The sequence below is a fragment of the Stigmatopora nigra genome, chromosome 10 (genome assembly GCF_051989575.1).
Source record: "Stigmatopora nigra isolate UIUO_SnigA chromosome 10, RoL_Snig_1.1, whole genome shotgun sequence".
In the NCBI taxonomy this organism is placed as follows: domain Eukaryota; kingdom Metazoa; phylum Chordata; class Actinopteri; order Syngnathiformes; family Syngnathidae; genus Stigmatopora; species Stigmatopora nigra.
The window spans coordinates 9284667-9299795 of record NC_135517.1 but is presented as its reverse complement, the minus strand read 5'-3'; the positions used below and the strand labels follow the sequence as shown (position 1 = coordinate 9299795).

At 36.2% G+C, this 15129-nt stretch overlaps 1 protein-coding gene across 4 annotated transcripts in view; it reads left to right on the top strand.

Moving 5' to 3' along the window:
* Positions 1–15129, top strand: part of slc2a9l2 (solute carrier family 2 member 9, like 2) — a 34607-nt gene that overhangs the window by 3385 nt on the left and 16093 nt on the right. For all 4 annotated transcript variants that reach the window (XM_077726269.1, XM_077726270.1, XM_077726271.1 and 1 more), the window contains 8 exons: positions 328–410; positions 1501–1602; positions 3078–3238; positions 4296–4420; positions 5876–6021; positions 12866–12998; positions 13778–13965; positions 14237–14347. In XM_077726269.1, coding sequence (XP_077582395.1) covers positions 348–410; positions 1501–1602; positions 3078–3238; positions 4296–4420; positions 5876–6021; positions 12866–12998; positions 13778–13965; positions 14237–14347 — 1029 coding nt within the window. In that variant the 5' untranslated portion in view covers positions 328–347. The remainder of the gene's footprint in view (positions 1–327; positions 411–1500; positions 1603–3077; positions 3239–4295; positions 4421–5875; positions 6022–12865; positions 12999–13777; positions 13966–14236; positions 14348–15129) is intronic.

Sequence of the window (15129 nt, the reverse complement as noted above, 5' to 3'; positions counted from 1 at the left end):
ATTGGACCCTCGGCCCCATAACTGTGAGGCCGACGCCCTACCACTTGGTGGACGGGCTGCATCTTTTGAAAATTTTAATATGAAAGATATGATAATGGTAATTTAAAAAAGGCTGCATTCATTTATCCAAGGATATTCACTCAAGACTGTAGAGTATTGTAATTTATGATCGTTTGTCTCTGTTTTATGAGTAAAGCTGTTGACCTACAATTTTCCAACTTCCTCATCCTGGTTGTGAAATATAACTTTTTCTTCTTTGTGTATAATGTATAAGCAGGATGTGTCCAATGCCCATATATGAACTTATAGTCTATGTCTTTCATACAGAGGGTTCTTGAACTACAAAAATGGACAAGTCACAGAAGACTGTGCCATCTGAAAATAGCAACTCTGTCAAAAACCCTGCAAAGGTTAGTGTATGGCTTTACAACTTCAGCTATGTTTAGCTACAGTCATTCAGCCAGTCATGTTTAGATAGAAAAAGGTACAAAGGTTATTGTAGAGATTGCTTCTACAAGTTTTTCGATTTAAAGCCAGTATTTTATTAACAGTGCACTTCCACTTTTTCTGCCTGGAACTGCGCTGGATTTAAAACTGTGTGCTCTGACTGCACACAGTGCAATATTTTGATAACTTAAAAAAAGCAGAGTTCAGTCACCAAACTAAATCCTGTATTATTTGAGTAGAAATCTGTACATCAAACTGTCTTACTCCCACAAAGTATTTTATTATCTCAGTTTACATTCAGGTATTCTTAATCTGAATTTGTATGCTTCTCACTGATTATCAATCCAAAATTGTAAAAATTTTAAAAGCTGGAATGCTACACAAATCAGGTACTCTAAATGAAAGTGAAATAAATTACCCACTTATGTTAGTTTTCAATTTTTTATTCGCTTTCACGCTATTTCTTTTGTTGTAAAAATAAGACACATATCGGCAACTTTACCATCAACCTATGCCAAGTGTTTTTTTTGTCCTTTCATATGCCACCTTCTGAGAGTGTTTTATAGATATCGATTTTAATACCTTGTGCTGCTATCTTACTACTATTTACTGTTTTACGGTTAGTGCTGTGAAGCCAAAGGAGTGTTATAAGAATAACACGTGATGACTGTTGCAACAGTAAACTTATAAAGGAGCCAGTATAGAAAAAAACCCTGAAAAACTTTAAATTCACAACATGTTAATAAGCCTTTGAATGTAATCTCATTCTGCTGTCAAAATGCAGTAGAGAAAGAAAAACACTCAAATGTCCCAAAACAAAATACTGTATTGTTTTTCAACAAGTATATTGTATTCTTTGTTTATTCTCGTGTGTTTTGATTAAACCAGTTTCTGGCCTGAAGGATACTTTATTAGAATTTGTACTATGCAATGTATTGATGTTTATTGTACTTCTCATGCAATCTTACAAACTCGAGTATTAATCACCCCACTTTCATAACTGCATTTTTTCTTTAATGGACACTGACAGGCAGTTTTGTGTGCTCTTAACAGCAACGTGTTACACCCTGCCTCCTGGCCGCTGCTTTCTTTGGTTCCTTGGGGTCATCTTTCCTTTACGGCTACAACCTTTCCGTCGTCAATTCTCCAGCACCGGTAAGCCAAACAACCCCTAAATAGGCAAATGAGCAATCTGCTTGTATTTCACTCACTATTTTCCGAACCCTGCCAATTACTAAAGATAACTACATTATTTATTGGACTCTGAGTCACACTTTTTTCATAGTTTGGACAAAGCCAGGGTTTAATATTCAAGTGCGATTCAATTTTTTTCAAGTTTGTAAAATAAATATACCAAGACGCAAAATCATAATATCCTTGCGGTGAGGCTACATGTGGAGTATCATAGAATCATACCCTAAAAGAAAAAAAAGTGTATTTCATAATCCCTACTGAAGATAAGATTAGACTATTAGACATGTCCACTTCGGCTGATAAATGAAATTTGGGCCTCGATTATTCTCACATCCTCTCATTGAAAACAAGTACATATATTAAAGTCTGTTATGAGTCTCATTGTCTGTCCAACTGAACGTGCTTTGATTATATCCTACTCTGGAGACAGAGAGGGATTGTCATGCAGTGACAGGAGGTGTAGGAAGTCATAAATGAGTTAAATGTTTTATGACTGTCAAAGCCAAGTGATTGTGACGTATGCCAGCGGGGGGGGGGGGATCTATTAACAAAAGAAGAAAAAAAACGGAGGAGTGCACTGGACACTCCTGTTTTTGTAATTACGCATATCCTCAGGTAGTCTGTGAAGTTTGGGGGACATTCTTTGGTTAATGTCTTGAGGACGGGGAGAGTCACAGGTCCAAACCCTGCCTTCAATTGAAAATATGTAAATTAGGATTACTGGCTTAAGGGGCTAGTTCCATCATGAGCGTTGTCAAGGTCTCTCTCACCGCCCGGCACCCCAAGACTATTCACTCAGGCATGATTATACTATTATAATGGCATTAAGGGGGGAAAATGAGAGTCTCTCATGGGAAAATAGCCATATGCTGCGTCTTTGACTTTGCTATTTTCCATGCTCTGTCAGGAAAATATAATGTCAAGCATTAAATAATGGTCCAATCATTTACAATAAAAACCAACAACTTGATCATGTGGACCACTTATTTCCACATGTTACAACATTCCAATTATAAATAGTGTTTTTAAAATTGAATATCTTATAACTCAACCATGCTCATATATTTTTTATCCTGACATACCCTGTCTATATTAAAAATATTTTTTTTTTGGTTTGGCTTAATGTGACTATGTTCCCTCCTCAATGTAAAATATGTTCTTTGCATCAAAAATGGTTGTGAGTCACCAGTACCGGTGCTTAATAGATGGCGATAAGTTAAGATAAAACACATTGAGAGGATGACAAATGAGAATTTGCAATGTCAAAATGTGTGTCTACTTTCTGTTTTTTTTGTAGCTGAGGAGGATAATTTATAAAAAGATAATGAGGTGGAAAACTGGTTAGCTCTAATGTCTTGAATTGGTACTAAAACAGCCACCAGGCGGTAATCTCTAACACTATTCCAAAAGTTTTTTCCCCCATGTGTTTGTTGCAGTACATCAAAGCATTTTACAATCAGACATGGTTGGAGAGATACAATGAACCTGTCAGCGCAGAGACAGTCACGTTCCTTTGGTCTATCACTGTCTCCATATTTGCCATTGGGGGCCTTTTTGGAACACTCGGTGTCTCTTGGCTTATAAAAGCATTGGGAAGGTGAGATTTGAATTTGGTGTGTTGATGATGCGCTTTACCATCTATGTTGTTCAATCAAAAGCCTCCATTAGGCCTACTTGACCTAAAGAACAAACAGCGTGGGAACTTGTGCATTTCACACCCATGGCTAGATGGATACAAATTAAATGTAAATATAAATAAATAAAATGTCATGATTCTTAAGTTTCTTGGACAAGATCATTTCATGGCCCGGAAATAATTTATATATTAAAAATACTATTATCAAGAGGTGAAAAGTGTTTCATTTGGATAGTACGAGAAGACCTTATGTAAAGTTTTATTTCAAGTTATTTTAGGGTAAGATCATTTACCCTTAAATACCACAAATTAAATCCTGTGATCCATACCGCTCACATGAAAACTTTAAAATGTATTATTCATCTTCCATTTCCTTTTTCTTAGACAGAAACCAGAGAATGCAAATCCACTATTTTCCCCCCTTTAAAAAATGTCTCAAAAAGGTTCAAAGCTATTGGATCAGGAAAGTGAGATGAATGTATAATAATCAATGAAAACTAAGTAAATCAATCAGTGAATAACTCTTTTTTTTTTTTAAAAGAGGAACTGGTCATTCCTTTTCATATGTTCCTGAATTACCTTGCGGCCATTAGGAGAATAAGTGCTTCAGAAAATGAATTATTATTCCTGAATTATTAAAACAATTAAAAACATATACACTTCTCTAGAAAGGCATAATACACCCTTAACTGGTCGCCGGTCCGTCACAGGGAACCCAGCAATCCTACAGCATTTATTTTATTTTGCAGCTTGAAAGATAGCATAAATATCACATGAATGGTGTTGCATGTACAGCATAAAAAGAAGCAGCTGGCTCGGCATAGCGAAGAAATACTTTATGGTGCCATTCAACCATTAGTCAAGGCGGGTTATTTTTTCCAAATTCTTAGCATGATTCACTAAATCATTGCATTCAGACACATGTGAATTTCATTTTGTTTTTGTTACTAATAATCTACATTCATGCTGTAGTTAGAGTACTGAAAGCTCTCCCTAACCAAGATCTATTTTAAAACAGAAAAGGAACCTTGTTACTAAATAACATCTTTGCTGTGGCTGCTGCATTACTGCTCACCTTTGGAGAGAAAGCACGGTCCTTTGAGATGCTCATCATTGGCCGCTTCGTTATGGGAGTGGACTCTGGTAAGTGGGGCGGTCGCTCGATGGCTCGGGTTCAAACTCGCGTATTAAGAATACATCTCCGAGTACAGTCATTTAGATAAAGAAAACAATTTTATTTTTAATGGTCTTCTTGTAGCACCCTCAAATTGTGGTTTAGCTTGAGAGTGTGAACATATTTTGTAATGTAATTATGGTCCTGTCAAACATCTTGTGAGATGAAAAGAGCCAAGGGACATATGCAATAGTTGTTGTGTTGATTTAGTACCGAGAGGTGGCCTCGTCAACCTCTAGATTTGAAATTACCTGTGTGTGTGTGTATTTGATGGGTGTGCAATGCCTGTGAAATTAGAGCTTCCTTCCAAGCATCACGTCTTGTGCTGTAATGAGAAAAACTGCTACCTTCATTAAGTGTTTGAAAGAGGTGATTAAAAATAAGCTCAAGGAAAGCAGAGTAGGGAATTAGGGTTACTTTTACATACAACTCTCAGAAACGTTAGTCAGATACATATGTAGTACACAAATACATGACTTTGGAAGTGTGCGCTATTATAATAACTGATTTTTTGTTTTGTTTCTGATTTGTCAACACATAAATAAAGACAAAAATAGCAAACTGAGTTCAATCTACAGTATACTGTACAAAAAACATGTTAGCCAAACTTTACTTTTCCAGTTAATTGATTTCACTTTTATTTTTAGTTTTCCATCAAAATGTTCAAAAGAGAGTTAATGCTAATAAAATTGTGAGTAAGCAAAAGTTTTATTTTATAACTAAAATCCAATATATGTATGGAGACTACAGTTTTTTTTAATGTTTACAATGATAAATTATGCAGTGTGATAAGTAAATGGCTACAGTAATAGAGAATCAGCCCTTAGTTTTCCCAAGTTAATGTAAGATATGAAATGTTATGCCACCTGATGATATGGAGCAGGGCTCGGGAACCTTTTTGAGGAAGAGAGCCATAAACAATTCATATTTTCAAACACTATTCCTTGAGAGCCATACTCAGAATTTTAAAGTGAAAATACATGAAAATGTGAGCATTTATTATTCATTTCACCACTTTGAAAGTAAAAAAAAAAGTCTGAATTCTTTTGAGAACATTATTTCACTGTTGCTAATCAATGAGTATCAATGAGAGAATGCATGCAGAATAGTCTAATGAAGAAAAATTATTATTTAAAAAGGCAGAGAGCTATATACACCCATCAAAAGAGCCACATATGGCTCCCGAGCCATATGTTCCCTACCCCTGATATAGAGGTTCACTTCCCTGACTTTGGTGCAGATGGGTCTCTCCGTCTGCACTACGGCTAACTGGCGACCTCTAGGGTGTAATTTGCCTTACGCGCAAAGTCGGCCGAGATAGGCTCCAGTGACCCCTGCAACCTTTACGAGGATGCGCGGTATGGTTGATGAATAAGTGATAGATAATGTTGAGTGATTTATTCACAATATCCTTTTTCTCATAGGTATAGCGCTCAGTGCGCTGCCAATGTATCTTGGAGAGATTTCCCCGAGAAGAATCCGAGGTTCCATCGGTCAGTTCAACTCTATTCTTATCTGTCTTGGAGTGTTTGTTGGTCAGGTGCTGGGCCTACCTGAGCTGCTGGGTCAAGTAAGTTACAGCTTTTTCATCACTCTATCACCTTTACACATTGTCTAAGATTTTGGAGGAGAGCAAAAAGAAGAATATTTAAATCCTTGAGTTTATTATTAATGTTTAATACATTTCAAAACGCTTGAGACAATTTTAGCCTGTTATAAATACGCCACACACGACCGGAAACAGCCCTATTTTATGTGTAAAATTAGCTAGACTTCCTTAGGTGGTGCTTTGAATTGAATTTAAATTGCGTGGTGTTTAACGTTCTTATTAATATATTTGACAACAGGAGCCCATTTTAAAATCAGACAAAAGGCATAAATATTGATTAAAAATAAAACCATTACTACAAAGGTTTGTTCCCCAAATGATGTACAAAGGTGCTCAAACGTGTTGCCACTTCCCTGTTAATTAGAGAGTCTTGCTGAGGGGAAGCAGTTGATCAATACCTTATCTTGCACCTCAATATTTTGTAAAACAAGCTTCTGATAAGGGCAGGCAGGTGGATAAATGATTGAGGGGATCTCGGTTCATACCCAGCCCGGTCCACCTGTATGGGGTTTGCATGTTCTCCTCAGGCCTGTGTGGGTTGTCTCTGGGTACTCCAGTTTTCTCCCACATTCCAAAAAACATGCATGGTAGGCTGATTGGACACTCTAAATTGCCCCTAGGAATGAGTGTGAGCGTGAGTGATTGTTTGTTTGTCTTCTTTTGATTCAGGGTGTCCCCAACCCCTGGCCCAAAGTCAGCTGGGATAGGCGCCAGCACCCCCACGACCTCAGTGAGGATAAAATGGTTCAAAAAATGAGAGAATAGAAGCTTCTGATAAAAACAAATCACTTTCAATGAACCTTCTTTATGTGTTAGAGGGTATTTTGCTCAACTTTTCTGAAGCCAAATACTTTTGTTGTTTAAGGTCTGCTCTCTTCAAACAGCATGCTTTAGCTCCTTTCACAGATATTCAATAGGGCATATGGATCAGAGCACACAAGTATACTGCAGGATACTCAAAGGTTTCACTTTTAGCTGATAGGGGTGTTTTTAGATGTGTATTTTCACACAGTTAAGAAGTTGCTGATTACTGGAGCGGTGACTTTGGTAATTAAATGGATGGAAGGGAGGAAATCTTTGTTGGTTTATTCCATAACCTAATCTTGGTATTTCATTTCATTTTTCTTATTAGCTTATCTGAAAGGGAAGGCATTATTCCAAAAGTAGTTCGCAATAATCAAGTTAAATTAATATTATGGTACTTGGATTACATTACACACTGTTTTAAAGGCTCAGGTTTTCTCGATTGCATCAAGTTTTATGAAAAGAATAACATAGTCTTCTTTATGTTGATTGCATATATGTTGCATATATGATTGTTCCATTATTATTCAAATATCCATTGTATGTCAATATAATGCATATGAAAGTACCTGCCATGACTGCAATTGTTAATGTTTTTACAAAATATATAAGCAGTTAAAAAGAAAACAAGTATCATTCCTTTCCTATTGGTATTTGTATAGTAATATTGATTGAGCATCAAAATTATATTAGCCTTTTCATGAGGGTAACTAATTGACGAGACAATTTAGATAAAAAATTATACACAATGTATTTTGACATTGAATACAAGTCGATAGTTTCATTTTCCTTATTTAGAGCAATCTGACCTGCTTTACCTGTTGATTTAATGTAAGCAATTCTGTTTTGCTCATAAAGGTTTAACAAATCGTGACTCATTGTTTAATAATGTGTCAACGAAACATAAATTTCTGGAGTGAATGTTTGTGCTTCTGATAACCCTCGCATGATCTGCAAAGTTGGAAGTTGGGGATTGGATTTATATGGAGAGTAAATAATGAATGGATGGTTAATCTTGAGTGTTATGGCTTCACTTTTGCGGTAGCTGCAGGTTGTTTGCTTTCAGCTTGACATTCAAGCTTGAGATCACCTCAGTGGGGGGTAGAGAAAAATCCTTTGCTTGTAAATATATATAGCCATCCCCATTTTCTAAAAGAGTATGAATTATTAAAGCCTACATTTATTTGACAAGCCTATTATTATTATTATTACTTGTGTTTACAGTGAGCATGGCATTTATTTCGTTTATTTTGAGTGTGCCTGATATGGGCAGGAATTCTTATCTATCGATTGTCTGGCTGAGTCATGAATTGCCAGAAGTAGGTGCAGTAATTCTTCAATCTTTTCCTCTAAGGGAAAGATGGACCCTTTTAGGGGTGACTTTTTTGCTAGAGCCATAAGAAACCCCCCCAAAAAAGTGAGGATCCATGTTTATGATGATGTATGAAAAGAGGGCCACTATGACACATTTGTTTTCCAGCTAAGATTGTTTTCTACCATATGACCTTGTCATTTGACAAACATATTTATGAGATGCAATGATCAGATTAAGTGAAAAGTGCAGGTTCCCCTGATAAAATCTTGCAAAAACTGATTTGCGTTGCAGTTTGAATTCTCCTGCATTGATTTGGAAAAAGCTCCTAAGCTTTCATAGCTCGATTGTCTCACGATGGCCTCTGCTGCTGATGAGTGCCAATGTTTAGGATAAAGATATTGACAAGAGATTATATATTCTTTGTAAAATGAGTTGGGTAACAATTAATAAAAAAGTTTACTCTTGTTTGTTAGTTTAATGAAGCAAATAGACATGATTCTGGGTCAGCATCTGGACTCATAAACTCAATTATTCCCTGAGCATATTGGATGGACTATTTGGAATCCTTTTGAACGATTGTGTGTCTCTCTTTTTAACACCATAATCTGTCTTCTATTAAACAATCAAACATTATGTAGTATTTCCTTTTGAGTATCTTCCTCTTATAATGGCAGGACGCCTCTAAATGTGATCAGCTATTTTGACCTCACAGTTTTCATCCACCATAACTTAAAATGATTCAATTTTTTTTTAAATAATCCCCTTTCCCACCTGAAAATATCAATGTTAGAGGGAAAAAAACATTTTTTTGCTTGTTTAAATGGAATAGGGGTTATTTAATTAATGAGGAGACAGTCATTTATTCATCTTAGAGTTGGATTGACAGTTATCTGATACTGGGTTCTTCTGTATCAATATTTGGCAGAGGCCTGAACCCTTTGAACATGTTTATATCGCACTGACATTTAATCATGAGCACGACACGAGCTCATTTGCAATTCATAAATGCAGTATTGCTCTGTATCATTTCCAATTTTGACCACAATGTTGACTTAAGCCGCAAATGTATTCATCTGACCTATTTGGTACCCTTTAGGTGTGTCTGTTTTCCGGTTATATGGCAGGAGCATGGAGAATGAATAATGAGTGATACATTAAGATATTGCCATCACAGCATTTAACAAGCTTTGGTTATGAGACTTAAAACATTATTGTTTATCGTGGAGGATAGCAATTGTGAAGTTGTCAGTTCTGAAGGGTGTGAAAAGTAATGAGATTGGCCAATGCCATACTACTCTGCACATTGTCTCATGTTTATTCCAACATTGCACTAGTGATAGGCCTTCAAAACAATCTGTCACTGAGCTGTGCTGTATTGAGCGCACCAACATTTGTAATTTCCGCAAGTGGGTTCAAGTCATATATATGCCTTCATAGACAATGACTCTATTGTCTTTTATAGTGCCTTCCAAAATCTACCATAACGATCTTTAATGGGTTGTTCGGCGCTTCTAGGAATCCAATTGTGCTTGTACCGATTGTCTGTTAAGCATAAATCAATACCAAGTAGTGTGGCTTTCATACTAAATTTGACATCTGTGCTCAGACACTTCAAAATGACATTTTTCTTTTGTTTTCAGATAACCTCAATGTTTATTTTGTATTTTTTTTTATTGCTGCTGAAGAGTACTTGGTTTGAGTTGGAGTTCTGTTTGTGCAAAGTTGTGGTTAGATTACATATATTAAGCTAGAATTGAACACTGTCAATGTGTCCTTTAGCAAGGCACCGAAGCTCACAATTCTTGTTTCATCGCTCCATGTAACTGATCAGGTTTTTTCTTTTTTTTCAATTTTTAGGAGTGCAATTTATAGAGCAAATTTTAAACAAAATTTCCTCAAGGATGGCCCTTATGAGGAATTATATTTAAAAATAATAATAGCAAAATTGCATTAAAATAGATTACATTTGGAGATGAGCGATGTATCTTGTCAGTGGTCTGATGTGTTGACTCAGTTGTCCGTGTTTTATCGACAGTTGCTGTCTGAATTGATATATATTATTGTTTACTGTCAGTTGAGGTATGTTTTTCTGTGTGTGGATGTAATTGCAATGGTGGCTTCCATCACATCACAGCAACTGTTGTAATAATTTACTGCTGTGTTTGCACACACTTTTTAGTGTCAGTTAAGACGGCACATCTTCCATCAGTGCCAGTAAAAAAAAAGGTTTTTAGAGGAGGTGACCTTCATGGTCACCACTTCCAGGTAAAAGGATGATGGGCTTTTCTGCTGTTTTTTTTAAACAGGCACAGTTAAATTTCAGACCACAAAAATGTCTGCATTGGAGCTATTAAAAAGAGGAACTTAAGTTGTCAATTTCCTTCCTTTATCATTACTTTATTTTGGATTTGACTTGAAACTGAAGTTATTTGTTTTTGAGTCTTAATAGTTTTTCAATATTTCTTTTTCCCGATAGCGCATAAGCAATTTACTGTGTGTTTTACACCAACGCACACATGGGCAGTCTATGAAAATCATCTGAGGACACTATTATTGAGTAAATAGCATCATGTTGAGCAAATTACCAAAAGGATAATCTAAAAAAAAGTGCTACTGACGAATAGAAAAAAAAGAGTGATATAAAAAGTAAAGAAGAAAAGATTCATGGCACAATTATAGAGACAACAAAAGCCAAGGAACGTGTATTACTCATTAGGTATGTCAGTTAAATCTATTGTTTCAATAATCTACAAAGCAGAAATTACATGAGAACTACTAAAAGAGTGAGCCAGTTTGGGAAAAGAAAATCAAAGTAGGACATTAGATTTTCATAATTACTAAATTTTAATTCACACTGTAATCCATTATGCATTAGCCTGCAATTTGCTGCACAGCAGGCGAGTGACTGAAAATTAAAAGATTATCAATCAATAGGAACAAATGAAACAATTCGTTTAAAGGTATTCTTTTCTTGCCTCAGTATTTTTTTTTCGTTATGTAAGACTGACTTGTCTCAGGTAGACTAAATGCAAAGCACAACGTTTTCCTCTTTAAAATTTCTCAAGAGGTTACCAACTACACAGTCTTTTGGATTTACTTTTAGAATATGCCATTAAAAAAAGCTTCCTCTACCGCTTTATTTCTTACTTTGTGACCAAGGCCAAATAAGCGAAAGTAAAGCATAAGCCTCCTAGTCTCTCAGGTCTATTATCGAAAGCTGATTAAAACGTGGCGCGCAGTCACATATCATTGAAGATTTCTCTTTTTCAGCATTTACTTTAAAAGATGCCATTATCACTTAAGCTTTGATACTGCCAACTGAGGCGAAAAGACAGTTTTTTTCATTAACATTTTTCCGTATCTGCAAATTCTGAGAGAATTTAAATGTTTTAGTATTTGATTTTACAACTCATACATGTTTGAATATAAATTGTGTCGAGATTGATCATCAGTACAACAGTCAATAATGCAATACTTTGGAAAAAGACAGTACTTGCTCAATACCGGGGTCTCCAAATCAGTCGTAAAAGGTTTTTGTTCCGACCGATGTGGCTCATACAGATTAACCACGGAGGTTTCAGCTAAAACAACTGATTACACAAGTAAGATATATATATTAAAAAATGTGTCACCTTGTTTGGTTGGAATGCAATCCTACACCCCAGGCTAAAACTGTCATTAATTAGACCGTAAGGAGAGAAGAACATGTGCCAACCTTGTAAAATGCAGAGGAGGGACAGAGAGAGAAAAATAATTACTACTGATAATGAGCTCCTATTCCCTTGTGCTATTATTACTGACTGACCAGTGTCAATATCAAGGCATGGGGGCTTTATGTAAACACTGGGGTTCCATTGTGATACCTCAAATACACACACTAACACCCAGCATTAGAAATCCCATTGATTTTCTCCAGGTATTCTGATTTCTTGACTCATTCCAACATAATTGGAGACGTCCGTGTCCGTGGGTATGACTGTCTATTACTGCTTGATAGTCTGTACCTGCCTGTATGTGTCTATTGCAATACACAAGGATGTACCCAGTGTGATGTTGAAAATATATTATCTGGGTTGGCTCAAAGGTTGTTTATTTCTCTATGGTTCCTTACAAAGGAAATGTTTCATCTCCATGCTCATGCAATGTACCTACCAGGCTGTATAGTAGTGTATAGTAGTAGTACTCTATATACATCCTTATAGCCTTATAAGCCTTATTAAGAATGGAGCTGTATTTCATTGTTAGCCTTTTAAACCAGGTGTCCACTTCCTGGTTGTGTGACATTGTGGTATCTGGAATAAGGATCCGATTTGGTCCAGTATTTACGAAGTAATAAGTGCAATTGAAATACTTTGGGAAGGCTTCATTTTCCTTCACAAGCCGAGTTGCCTCGATCTTATCGACATTTATTTCAACATCACAGGCAGATATATGATGTATATTGTTTCAAATCCTATGATGAATTTTGATTAATGATCTTAATCAATATGCATTGATTGGATCTATCCATCTCGCCACTGCGTCTTCTTCTTCTGGGGGGGAGACATATAATATGAGTGTGTGTTCATATTGTAGATAAACAATAATGTTTTAGAAGAATTTGCTCATGAGAACTGTTGCTGTTAATACACAGAAACATGTGATTTCATTTCATTGAAACCATTGTTGGCCTGTTTTTGACTGCAGGAATCTAGATGGAACTACTTATTTTCCTTCCTGGCATTACCTGCAGTCCTGCAGCTCTGCGTTATGCCTTTCCTCCCAGAGAGCCCTCGATACCTACTGATTGAGAGGAGGGATGAGGCTGCAGCAGAGAAAGGTAATGAACACACAACACAACACTCTGCTTTCATCAATCTGGAGACTAGAATTTATTCTTTTCTAATTTTATTTTTGTTTAGTTTTTTTAATATTAAGCATATTGCTGGGTTTTATCAGCCTTACCTTTCATGTCCCTATGCTGCACTCTGTGTGCTTGACACTGAAGTAGACCCAGAACTCAGGAAGATCAAAGATCTATAGCTACAAGTTGACTCGCAACTAAGCAGACCATTAATTAGGCAATCTTGATGTCTGGAATGTTTATGAATAGGATTTTTTTTTTTTTTTAAAGACGCAGATTCAATAAGGTTTGTATAGATTTGTAGTTTTGTGCTGTTTTCTTTTTTTTACCATCTGCTTTGAGTCTCATTTTGTTTGAATAAATTCACAATGGTTTTTATGCCCTTGGGTTACATGCCTTGAGCTCCGTCATCAAGGAGTTTTTAAGATCATGAATACTAAAATGAAGAAAATATTGCAGTGGTGCCTCCAAATTAATTCAAAGTTCGAAGAAAAAAGCTTATATTCCAGCATACTAAAAAGCGAAACTAACAATGCTTTTAAACAGTTGAAGTTTTAAGAACATTAACATTCTTTTTAATTATCAGCAGAATCTATTATATCTTTGTAATCATTATTATTTCTTTTTCTTCTTGTTAAAAACTACAATAGATATGATTTCTTTGCCTGTCAATAAAGAGTTGATTGTGCATATTGGACAATAATCGAAACAGTATGAGAAATTAACTTATGTGTTGATTTGTGCATTTATCCCAGCATTTCAGAGATTCCTTGGAAAAAAGGATGTTTCTGTTGAGCTGGAAGAGGTCCATGCAGAGGGACGAGCTCAGGAAACACTCCGTACAGTCTCCATTTTACAGTTACTGAAAAGTAAGGCAGTTCGCTGGCAGCTCATCACCGTCATTGTCACTATGGCCAGCTATCAGCTCTGTGGACTCAACGCTGTAAGCTTCATTTTCTTGCCGATTTCTAACGATTGAACAATCACTGCCAGCCTCCCAGACAAATTGGGTTATTTAATGGAAAGAGGGTAGATATTTTTTTTCCTACCTGATTCCAATCATTTATTCAAACAACAAAAGAGAGATGATTTTATGCTGGCCTTTGCATCCTTTGATTATTATTATTTATTAATTGGCCCTTGGTGAAAAGAGTTTGGATACCACTGTCTAAAGATATGACATGATTGACTAGGTCTTAATGTTCTTTTTACAGATTTGGTACTATACTAATGGGATCCTACTGGAAGCAGGTTTTCCTGAGAATATTATCCCGTACATTACCCTAAGCACAGGAGGCATCGAGACTTTTTCTGCCATCATCTCTGTGAGTATTTCCACTTGAAATTTCCCAAACACACCTAGATGTTGTGTTTATTGTTCGTCCTCCTGTTTTAAATGACTTTGACATCATTTAATAATGTCTGTCATACTATGAGAGTAAATTGTATCGATTGTGTACATCACCAAGGGTCTGCAAACTATTACAAAATGGGCTGCAATGGATGTAAGTTTTCATTCCAACTGAACAAGAAGAAAACTCTTCAAGGCTAGCGAGCTAAAAAAAAAATCTGACAAAAGATCTAGTGAAGGAAGGCTTGAAGGCCTTAGTTTCTATTGTCTGATGTGGATGCAGAAAGAGTGCTTTTAGGTCCATTCAGTGATGTTGTGGCTTGGAAAGTTTAGTTTATTATGTCTTAAAGGCTATTTGAATGTGATTTGGTCCCATTTTTTTTTCTTAATAAGAATAGAATGCTGTTACCAGCAGCTCCTCCATCTATCCCGTTGAGTACTGTCCAAGCACATAGGGCTATGATGCCAATTAAGGCACAACAACAGCAAGTGCCCCACAGCTCTGAAACGCCAAGAGCGATGACACTACCTTCACGGTGCTGTTACAAGCTTGGGTTGCCGACATACGTGGTATGCTCAGGCGCCGGTGTTTTCTGACAAAGAATGTCACAGCTGGAACAGCAAAAACAATCCACAATTGGTCAACATGAGTGACAACATGGTATTCTGTCTGCCCCATAAAAACATTGGAAGAAAAATGATCAAAATGAGTGCATCAAAAATGTGCAAATCTTTTGTTTGGGACATTGCATTCAA